Source organism: Schistocerca piceifrons, chromosome 7, assembly GCF_021461385.2.
Source record: "Schistocerca piceifrons isolate TAMUIC-IGC-003096 chromosome 7, iqSchPice1.1, whole genome shotgun sequence".
In the NCBI taxonomy this organism is placed as follows: domain Eukaryota; kingdom Metazoa; phylum Arthropoda; class Insecta; order Orthoptera; family Acrididae; genus Schistocerca; species Schistocerca piceifrons.
This window is the reverse complement of record NC_060144.1, coordinates 199,277,429-199,296,767: the sequence shown is the minus strand read 5'-3', so window position 1 is coordinate 199,296,767 and position 19,339 is coordinate 199,277,429. Positions and strand designations below refer to the sequence as shown.

At 38.0% G+C, this 19,339-nt stretch overlaps 1 protein-coding gene across 1 annotated transcript in view; it reads right to left on the bottom strand.

Annotated features, from left to right (window-relative positions):
* Positions 1-19,339, bottom strand: part of LOC124805077 (rho GTPase-activating protein 10) — a 596,619-nt gene that overhangs the window by 75,398 nt on the left and 501,882 nt on the right. The window contains exons 5-9 of the mRNA XM_047265509.1: positions 13,394-13,504; positions 9,791-9,895; positions 3,401-3,463; positions 2,121-2,190; positions 1,002-1,099 (exon numbers count right to left, since the gene is read on the bottom strand). Of these exons, the coding sequence (XP_047121465.1) occupies positions 1,002-1,099; positions 2,121-2,190; positions 3,401-3,463; positions 9,791-9,895; positions 13,394-13,504 (447 nt within the window). The remainder of the gene's footprint in view (positions 1-1,001; positions 1,100-2,120; positions 2,191-3,400; positions 3,464-9,790; positions 9,896-13,393; positions 13,505-19,339) is intronic.

The window sequence follows — 19,339 nt, the reverse complement described above, 5'->3', positions numbered from 1 at the left end:
GCATATGTTGCCCAAGTTGGTCATTCAAAGGTATACTATTTTCATGTTGCTAAATAACTGTGACATGCTCTTGATGAAAAAGACTATTCTTCCATATTTATAACTTTTCTGCAGCTTTTTTTCCCGTTTCTTGTTTTAAAAGAGACTTTTCTTTTAGTGGTCTTCTATTGCTTTCTATATGGACAGACCTAATGCAGTCGTAGCAGAGAACACTTACATCCTTTTCTTTGTAACATAGCCATCTACAAGAGACAAACAATTCCAATTTACAAGGCCTTCATGGAAATGTATGGCAGGACAGGACAAAACGCAGTTGGAGTTGTACAATATTTAACATTGTCTGAGAGATAGTAGCTTCTAGAATGCAACAGTTTGATTCAACTATAACCAAAAATTGTTGTCAAGCATAGTACTAAAAGCATATTTGCGGAGTGGCGGCGGTGGTGGGGTGGGGTGGGGTGAGGTGAGGTAGAAACCCATAAGCTCCAGATTTTAAAGAAAGAGGGAAACATAAAAAACTGAACAATTGTTACCCAGTAGTGAACTGAAAGCAAGTGGTATAAAATATAGTGTGTTTTCAAGTATAATTTTATAAACAAGTTACCAATTTTTGGCATGTAATATATGAGTGAGGCACAGGGCTTTCAAGTGGAAGAAGTAGCATGTTTTTTTACATACAATAATAGTAATTTCTAGTAAAAACATGTGTATTTTGGATTATACTTGTTTTCAGTTATCCATGCAGTGTTGAGCCTGCATGCTGCATGAGGGAAGAAAAGGAGAAGGCACACAAAGTTGGAGCCATAGCTTTTTTTAAAAAAAAAAAAAATTGTGTATGTCAGCTCTTCTCCATTTTATTGTAAATATAGTTATTACACACATGTACATAAAAAAAATAGCAACTTATTAACACTTGGTTAGGGAACTGAATATCCTGTATCATGAACATTTGACAATTCTTATGTGAGAGAAAAAAGAAAGCAAAACACGGGAAATTTTACCTGCTTCCCTGTCAAGTGGTTGTATGGTACCATGGTGAATTCTTTGGTGTCCTTTTGGTAAGTGCAATACTGCTTTGTCCATGTTGTGCCAAAAGCCTCTAACAACAAAAGAACAGCTCAGTAGTCATAAATAGGAAATATTCACTTTTAGTTGATAAACTAAAAAACACCCACACATACTGTAGTTCATAAAAATTACATTCCCTATAAAAGCCAATGTTATCAGCTGGTGCAATCAAAAGCAATTTTCTGAGCCTTCCAGCTTTCCTGGTAAATTCATTTATTTATGGTTCTTGGGTCCACTATTGGACCACTCAGAGCAAATCTCACAATATTTCTGTGAGGTAACTGTTCATCAGATGGTTACTGCTGGCAAATAGCAATTGCCAGTGTTCACATTTTGATGGTCTTTTCATGGAGGCCTCACCTGAAAGACGTGCACACATGACCCAAGTTGTTACCAGATGACGATGGTAGCATGCCCAAAGGGGATTGAGGATTACAACAGAATACAGCTTGGAACCAAGCACATGCAGAAATTACATAAATAAAGAAAAAAAAACAAGAATTTTTACTACTTTGCAACAAAGTGGAGGTCCATCTAGCTATCAGTTTTGGTTTGGGTCCTGGTCACAATGATGCCTGATGGCAGTGCTGGTGACCAGCACATGTGCAAATGCCACAGTTCAGTTTGCCATAGAGAACTCTGGACATGCTACTGTCATCTGCTTGAAAACAACTCTGTCGTGCATGTGCAACTTTCTGACAAGGCATCACACACGTTACTTTCAGACAAGCCCTACATAAGAATACTGTTGCCTTGTGGACACCAGTAGTTGCTACTTGTCAGCAGTAGAATTCCCCCCCCCCCCCCCAATGCAAGTTTATTTTTACTCAGTAACATACAAATCATGATTTAGTAGTGTACAAACAGGATGGATCCACCATTTTTAAATACAAAATGTAATAAACTGAGTCAGTGCAAGAGTAATAAGTGGAGTTTAATATTTTAATGTAGTCCAAATGCATGCAGTAAAAAATTCATGAACATGCTTTGTTTAACCATACAGCCACAAAATCTGAAAGTGCAGATAATAATTATATCTTAGTACTACTTACTCTTTTCCATCAGGTACAAATAACCTTCATGGCGATTTGGCTTAATAGGCGCTCCAGACAAAGCTGTTATCTGCGAGAAAATAATTACAAAGAATTATGATAGCATGTTTTGTGGTTAATGTGAGAAGTGTGTGATATTTAGGCCAATTTGTCTATGTTGCTATTTTAACATAGTGCGTATTGTCAGCAAAAATTTCTGCGAGGAACATAAAACACAGAAAAACAACTCCAACAATGGAAAATCTGGGTTCCACAAACAATATGAATTATAAAATCTTGCTACTCACCATCTACAGAAGGTATTGTCTGGTGGACTGTTGGCTCCAACAGGCTACTTACAACTGTGCCTGTCTGCTGCTCAACACTTCCTGTATGGGGTAGGCAGCAAGGTACCCTAATTCATATTGTTATTTCAGCTTAGATTTTCTATTGCTGGAGTTGTTTTTGCTAATTAATATTGTTAGAAAAACAACTTAATAGTTTAGCTTAAAATTCATGTGTGTGAAGTTCAGTGGATTCTGAAACCAACAAATTATCAACTTAACAACATTTATATTATAAGAAACTGACAAAAATTCAATTCGAGCTGGTCACTTTAATTTTGAGGTGCCTAATCTATATTATTTATTCACGTATGGGCCCAACAGGACCATGCGAGGTACAATTTGCCTTCCTTTGTGTCCAAATTTGTTTTATCCTTTCAGAATTAAGTATATTTCTTTTATCACACCACAGTGTTCCAGTCCATTTTCTAATTTCCCTGACCAACTTTCCAAGCAAATATCTTTTCTTGAATGTTTTTCTATCTGTAATATCTGCCTGAGTTACACCAGCTACTTTCTCCAAGATCCTCCTTATTCACAGTGATCCATTAAATTGGCTCAGTTTTGGTCTTCCTTCTGTTTTTGTAGAATTCTACTTTTTTGTTTTTGGTCAACCTACTGGGTGCCATTTCTATAACGTTCCAATAAAATTTAAGTCTCTGTTTACTCATGTCACCATGTATGCCTGTGTATTTTTCTATTTCCTTATTATTTCTCAGCCTGTAAGTTTCTCCATCAGTAATTCTGGGGCCTAATATTTACCTAATATATACCATACTACGAAAGGCAATTACTGTACAAAACCATACAGAGTAAATAACAAATGGTGGTGTTACTACTATTACTATTAAAAAACTGCTCAAGAAACTGAAAAAAGCTTTGCAGCATAAACAAAACTGTGACAGGGAGAGAGAGAGAGAGAGAGAGAGAGAGAGAGAGAGAGAGAACAATACATACCTCCTGCATTTTCTTTTTGAGCTTCTCCGTATGATCTCGAGTTGCATCGAAGTTATTTCTTGTCTGTAATGCCAGCATGCTTTTGTTTAATATGCAAACAAAACTTCCACACAGGTTACTATTATGATTTTGAAAGTGTAAGTAGAAAAAGCAAGCAAATCTCTAACACTAAGCCCATTCCACAAACCTATTAAAATTTTATATTAATTCTATCAGATGTAATTAAAATGTATAAAACACTGCAAACCACTATAACAAGTAATTATTATGGTATAAAAATTCAATACATAATGCTATGAAAGTTTCACACAGTTTAACACTCCACCATCAGTTACAACACTTGGAATGCAAATGGAATAGATATCCAAACACAGTCAATGGCAAAAGAAACCAGTAAAATGGATTGAAAGAAAAGAACAGATCAGAGAGAGACATAAGGTAAGAGGAAGGAATGAGAAGAGGAAATAAGTAAAGATTGCCTTCATGTCCTGCTGCTCCTTTTTCCTTCAGAATGGGAAAGGCAGAGGTATTAATTAGCCTTAACTGACTTCTAACATTAATTAAGGTGCACGCGGCCAAGAGTAGGACATTAAGAAGATACGAAAGTGAACACAAATCTCTACGCAGAAGAACTCTGTGTAGTGTAGACAGGATTTTAAAAGGCTTTCACCTCTGCCTCTTCATAAAAACAATCGTGATTTATGTTCACACTTGCTGTCCATTTCTGAAAGACTTATTCTCAATGAAGATTTTCCTCCAAAAAAGATGATACACACATTTTTACATATTAATTTTCACTTTCATAAAATTATGTTTTGACAATGCCCGAAAACTGCACATATCAAATAAATCACTGATTAGTGTTGGGTGGTTGTAATTAAAGGGCAGCTTCTCATAGCAGTCCAGTGTGGAATGCAATTACTATATGGCAGCAAAACTTGGTAGACTGCTAATGCATTAATGTGGAACCAATTTATACCAGAGAAAAATCAGTTCCAATTTTGGCCAACAAGTGCAAATCCGACACTGCGAATGCAAGAAAGACATATAGAAATGTTTTCATATGTAATGGATTACGAATAGGACCTGGACAGAAAAGGTCAAATAAGTGAGAAAGGTATAATGTTGATACTATTATGAAGACATGCGCAGAAAAATGGGCTAATCCTCAAACGTATGTTGTCATCCGGTGCTTGGTACGGAAACTATCAAAATTTACGTTGACCTCACCCCTAAATCATTTAGGGGTGAGACCATTGTCAATTTTGATAGTTCCTGTACACAGCAATAGATGGCAACACTTAGCTGTAAGTTTTTGCATTTGAGGGTTAGCCCATTTTTCCATGCATGTCTTCTTGTTAATCTCCACTTATACAATTTGTTCAGTATGACCACTAGAGACATCAACAAGATGCTGCATCTGTAAAACAACATAATCAACAATTTCTCACAGTAGTTCTAGTGGAATCTGAGCAACGTGTTTCTTTACACTGGCCCTCAGATCAGGTAGAGCCTGAACGTGTCCTTTTAGACATTCCCAGGGACAAAAGTCTCATGAGTTCATATCAGGTGAACCTGCACGCCATGCATCTGGAAAACCTCTGAAAATAACACAGTCGTGGAAAGTTGCATTAAGCAGATCTTTTACTTGGTGAACAACTTGATGCATTGCCCCTTCTTGCATGAAAACAATAGTTTCCACACAATTGTGTTCTTCCAAAGCAGGAATCACATGCTGTACAAGGTGGTCTCGATAACATGCACACGTCATATTACACCTGACAGGCCCTCTGGGTGTATTCTCTTCCAAGAAGAAAGAACCAAGTTAAAAGCTGGTTGTGAATCCACACAACACTGTCACATACAGGGGGTAAAATGGCTCTTCGTGCACAACTCACGGTTTAATAGTGACTCAAATTCGCCAGTTCTGGGTATTCACTGCACCCTTTAGTATAAAATGTGCCTCATCACTCTATGGAATACTGCCCAGTCACGACATCAATGCCAATTCACGCCAGAAAATGAAGAGCAAATTCAGAACATTGATCAGGTTTCAGCTGCCGTTTCTGGATGTTCTGAGGGTAGCAGTGTAAAATAGACCACAAAACTTTTCCAAACTGTTGAAAATGTGATGTGTAGTTCTTGTGGCACTGCATGAGCATTAACACAACCTGAGGTACATGCTCATCATCAATTACAAACCTGGCCAAAATTTGAACTAATTTTTTCCAGCATAAATCGGCGCCACATTAATGCATTAACATACCTACCAAGTTCCACTGCCATACAATAACTATAGCCTGCACTGACCTCTGTGAATAACTGCACTTTAATTATAACCACTGAGTACCATATTAAACACCACGAAAGTGTTGCGGAATTTCACTACTTGGAGTGAGTCTTATCCGTTTGGGATGAACACAAGTATAAGGTGCACACACACAAAAACAACTTTGCTCTCAGTTTGTGACTAAATTAAGAGCTACAAACTAAATACAAAAATAATTTTTCACAAACAAACTGCTAAACAATATATTTTGCATTTCAGCACTATTAATTGCAAATACATTGATGACAATATACAGGTTAAGCAAATGAGAATTATTTGCATTTCCTGATGTGAAGTATAAACATGTAACTAAAAACTAGACACAGCATAAATAATTCGAACACTCCAGATGTTTTGTCCCGAGTACAAAGATTTGTTAAGAGAATCACACGTAATGCAGCAAGTGTCCAAATGATATTTCAGTTCCAGACAAACAATAGAGAGTATATTGCCAACTATTGGTCACAAAGCTGTAAGAATGCAGCTTCACAACACCAGTAGATCCTTGAGGGGGGTGGGGGTGGGGAAGGGGCACAAATCATACAGTAATTTAAAATGATCCCACATACTCCAGAATTAACGATATTTGTTTTTAGTGCTTTTGAAACCATGTACAGTTACATGTTCTGCTGTGAACAACAAGAAACCTCATTATCAGTTGGACATATCACTTTTAATATCCGATATACTTACAGAACCACTTCAGTGTTACTAAAACTTCCACAGTATTTAAATTATTAATGCTGTTTCCAATCTCCTACCATAAATATATACATCACATTAACTACTCAAAGTGGTTTCATTGTTCTTTTTACTAATCTATTATTTTCATCTGCAGAATGACAAGTATTCTGTTTCTCCATCACCTTCCTCTGTCTGGACTTAACCAGAATGCAATGCCCAGAGTGGAAAGAAGAACAAAAGAACAACTTTGGAGGGGGGTGGGGGGGGGGGAGGGAGGGAACTCAGGTATATCTTTTCTAAAAGTACGAATATTTTAACAATTTTCAAACACATTCTATATCATAGTTGCTGTGCAAACTGAAATGAGAAGAGAGCAGCATGTCACAACTGCAGCACCAAGACAGATGATTTTATAAACCATACCTTGAGACCTCAACTCTGTGCCTCTGGTTTAATATTTTCTTTTCCTAGCCTTTCTTCTAGATTACTTGTGGCATTATTTGTCATAAAGCTAAATAGGGCGACATGCACAATATTTTCAGGTAAATAAGGATACAAATAACTGCATGCACTGTACACGTTATCCAAAAGACAGCTAAATACATTTATTACAGGTATTGATAAACAAATGATACTCTGCAGCCTTTGTGTATTTGTAACTTGCTAATACGAAAGAGGACAAGAAAAAAAGTCCTTTTACTTGACTGCACAAGCAATTTTAGGGTGAAAATTTAAAAACTTCAGAGCAACAAAGTTAATGTGAACAACACCAATACTTCAGAGAATGTTTTCAAAATAATGGTTTAGCTAGACAATAAAATGGAAAGTGGTAAGTAAGGTAGTCTTTCTGTACACTACTTGTAATGTTTTAGAGAAGTGAAGCAACAACATAAATATGATAATGGAAGAGATTATTTTGGAATGCAAACAATGGAATGAGTACAGAAAACCACTGTAAAATGAAGATATTGAATGGTAAATAGGCTCATACAGATGCCACAAATGTGGTAGTCACTGTATCCCAGTTCTACTTTATATACTTATCCTAATGTTCAATATTTCTCCTTTGTGGTGGAGGAAGAAGGTAGGATGATTAAGATTTAATGTCCAATTGTTCATGAGGACACTGCAGATGAAGCACAAGCTCTGGCAGGACAAGAGAAGGAAACTGTCCATCATTTTTAGATAAATCATCCTGGCATTCAACTATCAAATTATTGGTGCACAGATTTGCAATTACTGCAAGCCACAAACTCCTTACTGTGACTACGTAAAGGCCATTAGCTCAAAAATATCATACTGTGTGACAAGTTATTATTCCAAACTGTGATTCCCGTGCCCCAATGGGCTCAAAAGAACTGAGTTCTGCAAGGGCCCACACTCTTCATTTCAGGAAGGAGTGTAAGATGGGTAAAAACATGAAAAACTACAAGAACAAACAGTGAGGAGCAGGCCGCCACCAGAACAATTGCTGGCTGCATGCGGTCTGCAGCCTGTGCATCTATTTATGAAAACCATGGAAAACCGAAATCTGGATGGCCATTGGTGCCTAAAGTGACCATGCTTATATTTACTCATCCCATTACCTGAAGCAACAATAGAATCTAAACGACAGTTCGCAAGATATTGCCTGGAAAGATGGAAGTGAAACAACTTAAATCTCAGGAGAAAATGAATGTGTGATACACAATTCTCAGTGTGACCATCACAGGGTATCCGTATTCATGTCCACTGTCTCCAAGAAACGTGAGTAGTCTCTACTCAAATACCTTGGACATGCAGTTTGAGCATCACACCATAATTAAAAACTACAGAATTTATGTATATTCTTGTTTTATTTTCGATTGCCTCATTTTTTCCTTCTTCTATACTGCTTGTAAGTACAAATAATCTCTGAAACAAAACTACCCTACTATTTTGTTACATTACCATTTCATCATTTCATCCTTTTTCCATCTCTTCTCATAATGGTGTTTGTGTCACAAAAACGCTACCATTACGTACAGTAATGGAGAATATAATGCTCTTGAGTTTATGAAACTTGTTAGCATGTAAATCCTTAATTATCCTGCAATTACTTTTTGTTTTAACAATCACCAGTGATTATGTAATTCAAAATGGATAAAAAATCTATTTCATACTTATATCTTAATTGACTGAAAGCAGTGCGTTGACCTATATCATCCTACCGACACTGTTTTAATACAAAATGTACAATGTGGGTCATACGGTATCATAACCAAAATGCTGCTAATTGCAACTGTATAATGGCTAAATGCACAGAGAGAGAATAGACATGTTTCCAAATAAAAGGAACATTACAACAACCTTAATAAAACATGCAGACTGCTTTTACTCCTGAAATCACTTCCTTTCCTGAGACTAATGACACATTTAAGCACTTTGCACTTTCTCTTTTCATATTTGAGAATCTGCATGTGCCTCTCTTCAGGGATACTGAGTTCTTGCTGATCCAGTGGCTATAATGTGAGACATCAAATACACATTATGTAACATGGTATCACACATTTATTCCTTTTCCTGTTCAGCATAGCCTATTGTCTCACGTAAGAGGTGTCTAAAAATTCTTGTTGATATTTTCTGATACAAGTTGCTGGTTGAAACACTACTCAGCTTGCATTTTAATAGGTAGGTGGTCTTTTACCTCACTCAGTGTAAACCTAGAAACACAGACATTTTTATTCCTAAGTAAATTCTACGCCGACTGTAGTGATATGAATTCAGATAAGCTGTTAACTGTGAACAGCAGATAGAAATTTGTTTCCACTTACTCTACGACAGTAGCTGCCATGTTATTGATAAGTTTTATTGCAGTTGTAATAAGCACTGTACTGTTTTATTCTGGTTCTGGGTTTTCTTTTCAATGTTGTTTCAAATGGGAAAAAATTTAGATATCCCACACCATTAAAAATATTGATAAAGGTTTGTTCACAATACGAAAAAAGTATTCTTCACTCATACCAATTCAATATCATCATTTGTGTGTGTGTGTGTGTGTGTGTGTGTGTGTGTGTGTGTGTGTGTGTGTGTGTGTGTAGCATCAGGTATTGCCACATTAGCTGTGATGCTAGAAAGTTAATTCAGACACATTCACAAAAATTACTGCCAAAACGCCACCAAATGTTGATCACTTCTAGCTATTATGCATCAGGTATTGCCACATTAGCTGTGATGCTAGAAAGTTAATTCAGACACATTCACAAAAATTACTGCCAAAACGCCACCAAATGTTGATCACTTCTAGCTATTATTTAAAACATAGTGACACGAATGAAAAACTTTTTCATTTTATGCAAAGCTAGAATAAAATGTAAACACAAAATAGCATCTAAAGTTTGCTTTTCTTGATCATATACCTTCTGTATTTTTAACTGCAGATCATTCATGTATGGTTTGAAATCACTGGCAACTTCATGTCCATGGTGATAGAATGTTAACCAACTGTACATGAAACCGAGCAGCTGAAACATACAAACATTTAACACTTTTTCCCCTATCCAATGAAATTTGCAACTTGTACATATCTGAGTTTTCTTATAGGAGACAATTAATAATTATACGCCGCTCACTGCTGAAGCTGTACAGAAAATAGAATACCAGGATTTCCTTTAGTCCAATGACTATCAGATCTCAATAGAATGAATAGCTTATAAAAATATAATGTTATACATGAATATAATAGAGGGAAACATTCCAAGTGGGAAAAATATACCTAAAAACACAGATGATGTGACTTACCGAACGAAAGTGCTGGCAGGCCGATAGACGCACAAACAAACACAAACATACACATGAAATTCAAGCTTTTGCAACAAACTGTTGCCTCATCAGGAAAGAGGGAAGGAGAGGGAAAGACGAAAGGATGTGGGTTTTAAGGGAGAGGGTAAGGAGTCATTCCAATCCCGGGAGCGGAAAGACTTACCTTAGGGGGAAAAAAGGACAGGTATACACTCGCACAGACACAAGCAGACATGCTTGAAAAATGTCTGCTTGTGTCTGTGTATGTGCGGATGGATATGTGTGTGTGCGCGAGTGTATACCTGTCCTTTTTTCCCCCTAAGGTAAGTCTTTCTGCTCCCGGGATTGGAATGACTCCTTACCCTCTCCCTTAAAACCCACATCCTTTCGTCTTTCCCTCTCCTTCCCTCTTTCCTGATGAGGCAACAGTTTGTTGCGAAGGCTTGAATTTCATGTGTATGTTTGTGTTTGTTTGTGTGTCTATCGACCTGCCAGCACTTTCGTTCGGTAAGTCACATCATCTGTGTTTTTAGATATAATGTTATACATGAGTGGATTACAACAGATCAGCAGAGACCAGATATAGAGGCATAAAAACATCTGATAACAGTTTTTTAAAAGAAGTTTCAATCTGATACATAAATATGGGGACTGTGAATAAAGCTGTGGCAAGACCAATATATAAATATGAGGCCTGTAAATAAAGCAAGGGCAACATGGATGGAAAACAATATTTCGTGAACTAACAACTACAGCTGCATTACATCCCTTCAGCATAGCCACCTGCCAAGTCTATCACCTTCTGTCAGATGTCAGGAAACCATTGGGGACCACTTGCAAGGCATTCTCTGTTTATGATGGTGACAGAGTGCCCTACTGCACAGAAAGAGTACAGGTACCACATCATGAAATTTGTGGCTTCAGAGGTGCATTTTCTCCTTCAAGACACTCACAACGTCAATCTGATTTTGAGAAATGGACAGCCGAGCTGTATGGTGGAATTCCACAGTCTCATTCCAACCCACACAAAATGCCTTGGCCCATTATGCAACCATCCTATACGGTAACACATTCTCGCCACAGACTTCGCATAATCCTTGGTAACATTCGATGCGGGTGACTTCAATTTTAATCCACGAATGTTGATCGCCTATTGAAAATGTGCTTTGGAGTGAAGAAATGAACACTGTTCACTTCCAACGCTACACAACAACAATGTTTTGGAGGTTCTCTCTGATAATGAGATAAATGCTTGAATTGCTCTCAAAGTCATTCTCAGGAGACCCAGGATTGGAAGGAAAATAAACTCTCTATTCCAGATCGGAAAATTAAAGAGAGGCAACACAGAAAAACTTTTCTAATATTACTGCCCAATAGAATTTTAAATGTAGAATAAATTTCTGAATTTCTGTCTATGATCAAAAACTTGTTAGGTCCTCAGACTACCAGTTTTGGTCAACAATGACCATCTCGAGATCTGTTTAAAAACATGTCCTAATATCATGCAGTCTTAGTGGCATTGTCAAAAGACAAACACAAAATCAGTTTAGCATCATTGCACATATATAAAATATGTTTATAATAGAGTCATCTTGCTAACAGGACTACTGTTCAAAACAAACTGCTCATTTTTTTATGAACTGTAATGCTGTTAACAAGATGACTCTAGTAGATACCATATTTTATATATTTGCAATGATGCTAAACTTATTTTGCATTTAAAATAGACCTGGAGATGGTCATTGCTGACCGAAACCGGTAGTCTGAGGACCTAACAAGTTTGCAATCACAGACGGCCACAGAGACATTTATTCTACTGTTTCTGGAGCCATGTGGAGCTTCTGAGGGCTTAAAATGTTCCAGCAGGAAACTGAAAGAGAAAAGGAATCTCTACCTAACAGTGACTAAATACTGTACGAAATGAAATGATCGTGTGGCATTGTTGGTTAGGACGCCCCATCGAGGGAAGTTCGGCCTCTGGTTGCAAGTCTTACTTCAGGCGATGCTATACTGGGCAACTTGTATGTCGGTGATGAAGAGGACAGCACAACACCAAGTCCATAAGTGGAGAAAAATCTCCAGTCTAGCCAGGAATTGAACCTGCGCCTGCTGCATGATAGGCAAGCACGTAACCACTCAGCTAAACAGGCAGACATATTGTACAAAACATGTTAATGGACACCTCTTCACCACATCTAACCATCACCCATTGCTGAGACTTGTATAAATGGAATGAACAGTTTACTTATATCACTAGCATTTCTGAGGTATGCAACTCTCAATGAGAATTAACATACATTCAAAATTTCAACATGATTTTTGATGGTCAGCCAGCTACATTGACATATGCTATATAGATTGCCCATGACACTGCAGACAAAAGACTTTCTTCATTACAATGACAAACAGTTGCAGTACATGACAGACCAATATTACAGACTCAGAAATATACTACGTTCAGAAAGACAAATTTCCTGATTTTATCAATCTTGGTAAAAATTTCATAATGTTTCAAGTACCTTTCATATGAAGATACAGAGGCAAAAACAGTCATCTTATGCTGTGTAAGGAAGGTATGATCCTGGATATTCAGATGTTTACAGTCTGTGAAATACAGCTAAACAGATACATCTTTACAAACATGGTATTCTTTTGTTGGGGGCCAGCAGGAGTGTGATTGAATTTCCAAGAACAGCTGACTGATGGCCACCTAAATAAATATTCCCTTGTGCTTAGGCAAACAACTGTATCACGCAGTATTCACTAAATAAATGATTATAATAAGAACTAAATAGACTGAGTGACCACATAAAACACTCCTCTTTCAAAGACTGAGGAGCGGTTGGCTATCCTGACTCTTTTTATTGTTTTGATTCTGGAGTTTTTTATTGTTTCCATCCTGGAATTTTTACTACTGTCTTGTACCTAAATTTATTTCTATAAGACACATTAAGTACGTCTACACTGAGTTCAATTGAAACAATTAGGTAACTGCTACTGATATATGGTGACTTAGCATCTCATTCCACACGACAATGGTATGGAGATTGAGAAAGATGTAATCACACATAAAAGCTTTTAAACTGTGGTGAGAGATTTTAAAAACTGATGATATATAGGAAAAAATGAAACAGAGAATGATAACCATATCAAAAAAACACACACACACTGCATATATTAACATTAATTTTGTGAACAATAGTTGACTGAATTGAACTTACTGTTTCAACAAATTCGAATTTCTTTTTCTCTTGGACTTCCTGTAGGAGAAACACGTACTCCAAACTGGCTTCTGAGAAAGCTCGCTTTTCGAGCATCAGATTCGCATCAGCCTGCAAAATAACAACAAAAGGAATAAAATTATATAAGCATTTCTTCAATGAAATGTATCAAAATGTTTTTAGTTAGGAATACACATTTTCAGCCAGTGATGGTAAAGCATATGTTATAGTATTACTAGTTTCTTAGTTAATTAAGTGACAATGGCTGCCAAGTCTTTAGTTCAAACACATTTCCATTATTACTAAGATTGAGCACTTGTGCCCTTCTTTCCTCAGTGTGGCGAGACATGTGTGTATGTGTGACATGTGGATGACAGGTGAGCATTACAGCAATGTAAGTGTTATTTCTATGTTCTTGTGGATGAATATGGAAATAGTTGGTAAGAAAAGAGCAGAAAGAAAGATATCATCACAGAAGTGTTTCTATGTACAACAGCAACTTTTTTGGTGAACTGATCACGGTTGCTTGATGAGATATTGCAGAAAATCTAATACACTGGCAAAGTTTGGTGATCCGGAACTGTACACCTCAACTTCTCATTCTCTTATAGGCCAAGTACTGAGGCTGTGAGGTCTTTCCACAGATCAAAATACTACCTTCCCATTGATCAAAATCAATTTATTTTGTGTTGGTGACCTCTGCTAGAGAAGTGGGCTACTAAGAAATTGATATCTCACAAACAGGATCCAAAATGCCACATTCTTAATTTATTTGTATCTCTTAATTAACTCTTCTTTCTGCGAGGTACACACAAATCTGAAATCCGAAATAGTCTTACAATCTGTAGGAGCTGGATGTAAATGGAAGAAGAAAAATATGCAGACTGAATAGAATGATTTTCTCTGACTTTAGAAACATTCATATCCATGCTGTGACCTAATGCTTTTGTAAGTAATAGTATATACACAGAAAGAAAGCTGCCCAAATTGTCCATGGTCATGAGTCACATATGGTCAGAAACAGATGAGGCAAAACATAATGCAAAACACAGCTGTTACAATATCACACAACATACGGTAACTATAACAGTATCTAATATAAATCGGCAACCCTTCAGAAACTTTGTACACACTGCATTATTGGGAATGTTTCCCACAATATGACAATGCTAACTTTTTAAACTAGTTAGCCTGCATCTACACAGTGGTTTTTTCTAAGTTTCAATTATTTCTCATGCAATTTCTGTTATCAATGACTCTTGTTCTGTACAGTTAAGCAAATGCAGCCACACAGTAAAATGGTGTGTTAACAGAATGTGACGAGCTCGATACATAGTGAAACCGTTAAGACTGTTAACGTCGGAGGAAGGTAAATGTCTGGAGTAGATGGAGAGCATTAACACGGGAAAAATCTGAGTACTGGATCTGTTCCTTTCTGCGAACGTAAGTACAGACCCAAGCATGTGCGACAGCCGGTTCGCGGTGCGTCGCGATCGTACCCTGGCAGGCTGCAGCGACATGCCGTGCCGGGCATGTTGGCGTACCGAGGCGTCGCTTAGCGTCGCGCGGACTGGTCGATAGAAGACGCCGACGCCGACGCCACGCGCTGGTTGCAAGGCGCTTGCGCAACGCCCACGCGGACGCCACTCTGTCTACGACGGCGCGTCTCTCCGCGGGAATCCAACAGTGACGTCACACCACGGACGGCTGCGCTTAAAACTTCCTCAGTGACGTCACAACTCGCTACCCCCGTGACGTAACCCGCACTGCTTGTTCCATTCCCACTATTTTTCGGAATATACAAATTCAATTGAAATCGCTCTGTAAGAGGAAAGGCCACAGCCATTGACGAGACACTAATATGATTCTACACATTAATAAATGGCACAGTGCCGCTTACAGGTTGTCTGTCTAACAGCGTCCTGGGGCAATAAAAATTTGATTTTCAATATTTCATACAGTTACTGACCGAATTTAAAAATTTCAAATTCTGTCACAATACAGAGTGCGGCGTGGGAACTTCCTTATTTTAAAAAATCATAAATCAGAAATTATTAGACACATCAATTTAATTCGTTTTTCTTTACAAAGAGTAACATTAAAGTTTTTTCCGTTAAGTTCTGAAAGTGATATTTCGAAGGTGGCGTCCGTTCTGCTCAATGCATTTAGATAGTCGAAGTCGAAAGTTTCGGTCCACTTTTTCCAAGTCTCCGTCCATGTTAGTAGTAGTAGTAGTAGTAGTAGTAGTAGTAGTAGTAGTAGTAGTAGTTGTTGTTGTTGTAGCTTTATTCATCTGTAGATCTCTTTTTACAAGGATGTAGGACATGTCAAAGTATTTCCAAGTTTAGATCATTTTAAAATAAGCTAATTCGTATACACATATATTTACAGACTTCTAGTTAAATGGCTCTGAGCACTATGGAACTTAAAATCTGAGGTCATCAGTCCCCTTCTAGTCAGACATAATCATTAAATTTACTACTGGTATACAATATGTTTTTTACAAATAACTTACTAAAATAACGTAGTGCCACACCGTTCACTCATATCTCAGTATCAGTCACTGCACACTACACACACATTGTTTCATAACACTTCACTCACTACAAACACACACACATACATACACACACACACACACTCTCTCTCTCTCTCTCTCTCTCTCTCTCTCTCTCTCTCTCTCTCGTGATCTCTGGGCAATTATCTGTACCGCAACTGCCTATTTGCTATCCTGAAAAACTGAGTCAGCATCCCTCCATAATGAGTGAGATGTAGAGTTCAGAAAGAGGAAGAGGTGTTAGTATTGTGCTATGCATAGCTTGGGGTAAGTATTTCTAGAAAGGGAAAAAGAAGGAAAGAAACAAAGTGAAGGTGTTACGTGGAATATTGGATGTTTTATAATAACAATATTATTATTATTATTATTATTATTATTATTATTGTTACTATTATTTATATGTACAACATTTTTTTATCAAACCCGTACCTGTTTTATCTAAGTAATCCTTCAATGTATAAATTGTATTGCGTAACAGGTACTTTTAGCTGCCTTTTTAAATATTTGTATTTTTGCAATTTCTTTAATCTCTTTTTGATAATTTATTGTACAGTTTTATTCCTTGGCAGAAAATGTTGGCAATAGCAACACGAATATTGTCCCGTACCTCAGCCAGGGTTTGCGGTCGATTAGTATACACCAAGGATTTGAGTTAGCCCCCTAAGAAAAAGTAGCATGGCGCTAAATCTGGCGAGCGTGCTGGCCACTGGAGATCGTCCCTCAAAGAGATGAGACGATCGGGAAAGTGCTCGCGCAAAATGGTCATCGATGTTCGAGCCGCGTGAGCTGTAGCGTCATCTTGTTGGAACCAGACATCACCCGCATCCATTTCTTCAAGTTCTGGAAGAAAAGACTGTTCAATCATCTGTACATAAACCTCAGAAGTGGCCGTCATTGCCTTATCGTTCTCTTCGAAAAACCATGGGCTAATACTGCCAACTTTAGATAGTGCACACCAGTCACGTGTTCTGTATGCAGGAGCTGCTCATGAAGTTCTCGGGGGTTCGTGCCACTCCAATACCGCATGTTTTGTTTAGTCATGCAGCCAGACAAATGAAAATGTGCCTCGTCGCTGAAGAACACTAGGGCGTCATGAGGCAGCTCATCGATCAAGGCGAACGTCCTGGTTTCTTTTTCTGCACACCTGCAGTATCCATAAAGGTGTCTACCCAAATAACAATTGATTTCCCACCAGGAACACGAGCTGCAGGCGGGATGTTGAACTGATTCCTGAATGCACGTTGAGTTCTGATGACCGATCGTCCATTCGAGATGTAGGCCGCAACGGCGAACGCGCGCTCATCTCTTGCCCACAGCATGATCGCCACTAAACTAACCTTTAAAAAAATGTTAAGTCTCGCACTTTTGAATGCACTGAAACCCACGCAACAATGAGTAACAGCCGCTGTGTCCTGTACGTTTCAAATAAGTAAGTTCCCGCGCCGCACTCTGCATAATCATTAAGAGCAATAAAATTATATTACGGATTTAACACAATAAGCTGTTCGTCCACTGGTACAACGTAACTGCAACGTGACGTTTCTTGGCTACATCTGGACGAGAACTGCGTTACACGTTCTTCGTCCACTGATGCAAATGTTTTTGTGATGTGCGACTGACTCGGTTGCTGATTTCTGTCAGTTGGCTCTACAACACCAAGTTATGTAGTTCGCAATATTCTAGTAGTGTACTGAAAGGAGAGGAGAGAGAGAGAGAGAGAGAGAGAGAGAGAGAGAGAGAGAGAGAGAGAAAATTCTGGATTCGTCCAGTCATTTGCGATAATCACATATGTACACACGTTCATCTTTATCACTACAAGTCGAAAATAGACGAAGTAAAATTTATAGGATGTTGAAAAAACCGTTTCAAGAGCTGGCTGAGATTCATCGCCAACCATTACAAAAAAGAGAGAAACTCGGGGAAGTGTGTCTCAGTTGACGAAAGATTGATTACTTTGAGGTAGGGTCAAGGCCCTCAGAACAGGGAGCGACTCAAAAGCAACTCGTTGCCGACGTGAAAGGGTAATAGGTGAATCACTTCCTGTGTAGTTAAAAGGGCTCTGCAGACGGCGCGACTGCAGTGTGACTCATCAGTCAATCGCTTGCAACGCATTGCCAACCAGTTGCCAGCAACTCGGCGCCTGCATTGCCCAAGTGATCCTCGAACACGCCTCTGTACTGGTTTAAGCAGAAGATGAACGATCAGATTGTGAAAATAAGCTTTGTACGGAAAGTCGATAAAAATTCCATTCTATACAACTACAAGCTTCCAGGCTACTAAAGGAGAGGCTTGACAGAGAAAGCCTTGTGCGATGCGGAAAAAAAAACTGCTTATGACATATGTAGTGTGTTGTCCGTCTATTGATTAAAATAAAATTACCGGTACGTCAATGGACGCAAATGTACAAAAAATTGTAAATCATATTGATACCAACAGTGAAAAGCCACAAGTCTCAGATACGTGTAAATACAATGGTTCACACGCAAATGATTAAACAAGCACAAACCTCCATCTCCACATTTCCGTGTATATAAATCTCATGGTATTTTTTGGGTTTTCAAAATAAAGATCACGATGTGCTATGGCGGAAGAAATTAACTGCACCAAATAAGTGTAGCAATGTTTAGTCATTCCATAAAAAAGTTGTGTGTTTCGGATTTATCTGTTACAGCTCCTTGGCTGCTACATACAAAATGCAGTTAATATTTCTTTGGATGTCCGGATGAACCCAGAATTTTCTTTGTTTTTATATAGAGAACCACATCTTCCACTGGGCTTGGTTCTGTGCTTGACATGGCGAGTGTAACCATACGATGATCGGGTGCGACAAACAATACTCCCTCTGTGTGTGTGAACTCCTAAGGGACCAAACTGCTGAGGTCATTGCTCCCTAGACTTACACACTGCTTAAACTAACTTACGCTAAGAACAACACTGTAAGTCGGCAACCAGTTGGTGGGCCCCCATTTGCGATAATTGACGAAAAAAAATTCGAAATTTTGCGTGATGCTCAATAACTTAGTCAAGTTATGTAGTTTGGTTGCGTAGTGTATTGGATAGGATAGGATAGCTTGACGTGCTGGAGGTTGTGGATTAGAATCTCATTGGGTACATTAATTTTTTTATATTCTTTCTTCTTTCGTTTCACCCTCTTTGGGGTACGCTGGATCAATCATTTCTTTGTGCGTTGTTCTTTTCTTAGGGCCCAATATTTCTTCATTCTTTCTGACATTCTTTTTCCTCTCTTCTTCCGAGAGGAAGCGTTTGAACTTTTGTGTAGATTTGTCTTGGAATCTTATGTTTTCCTCTTTAGTAATTAATTTAGCTGTTCGATCGATAAGTGATTTTTCTGAAATCCTTAATTGTACTAGGTCTTTCTCAGTTTCTTT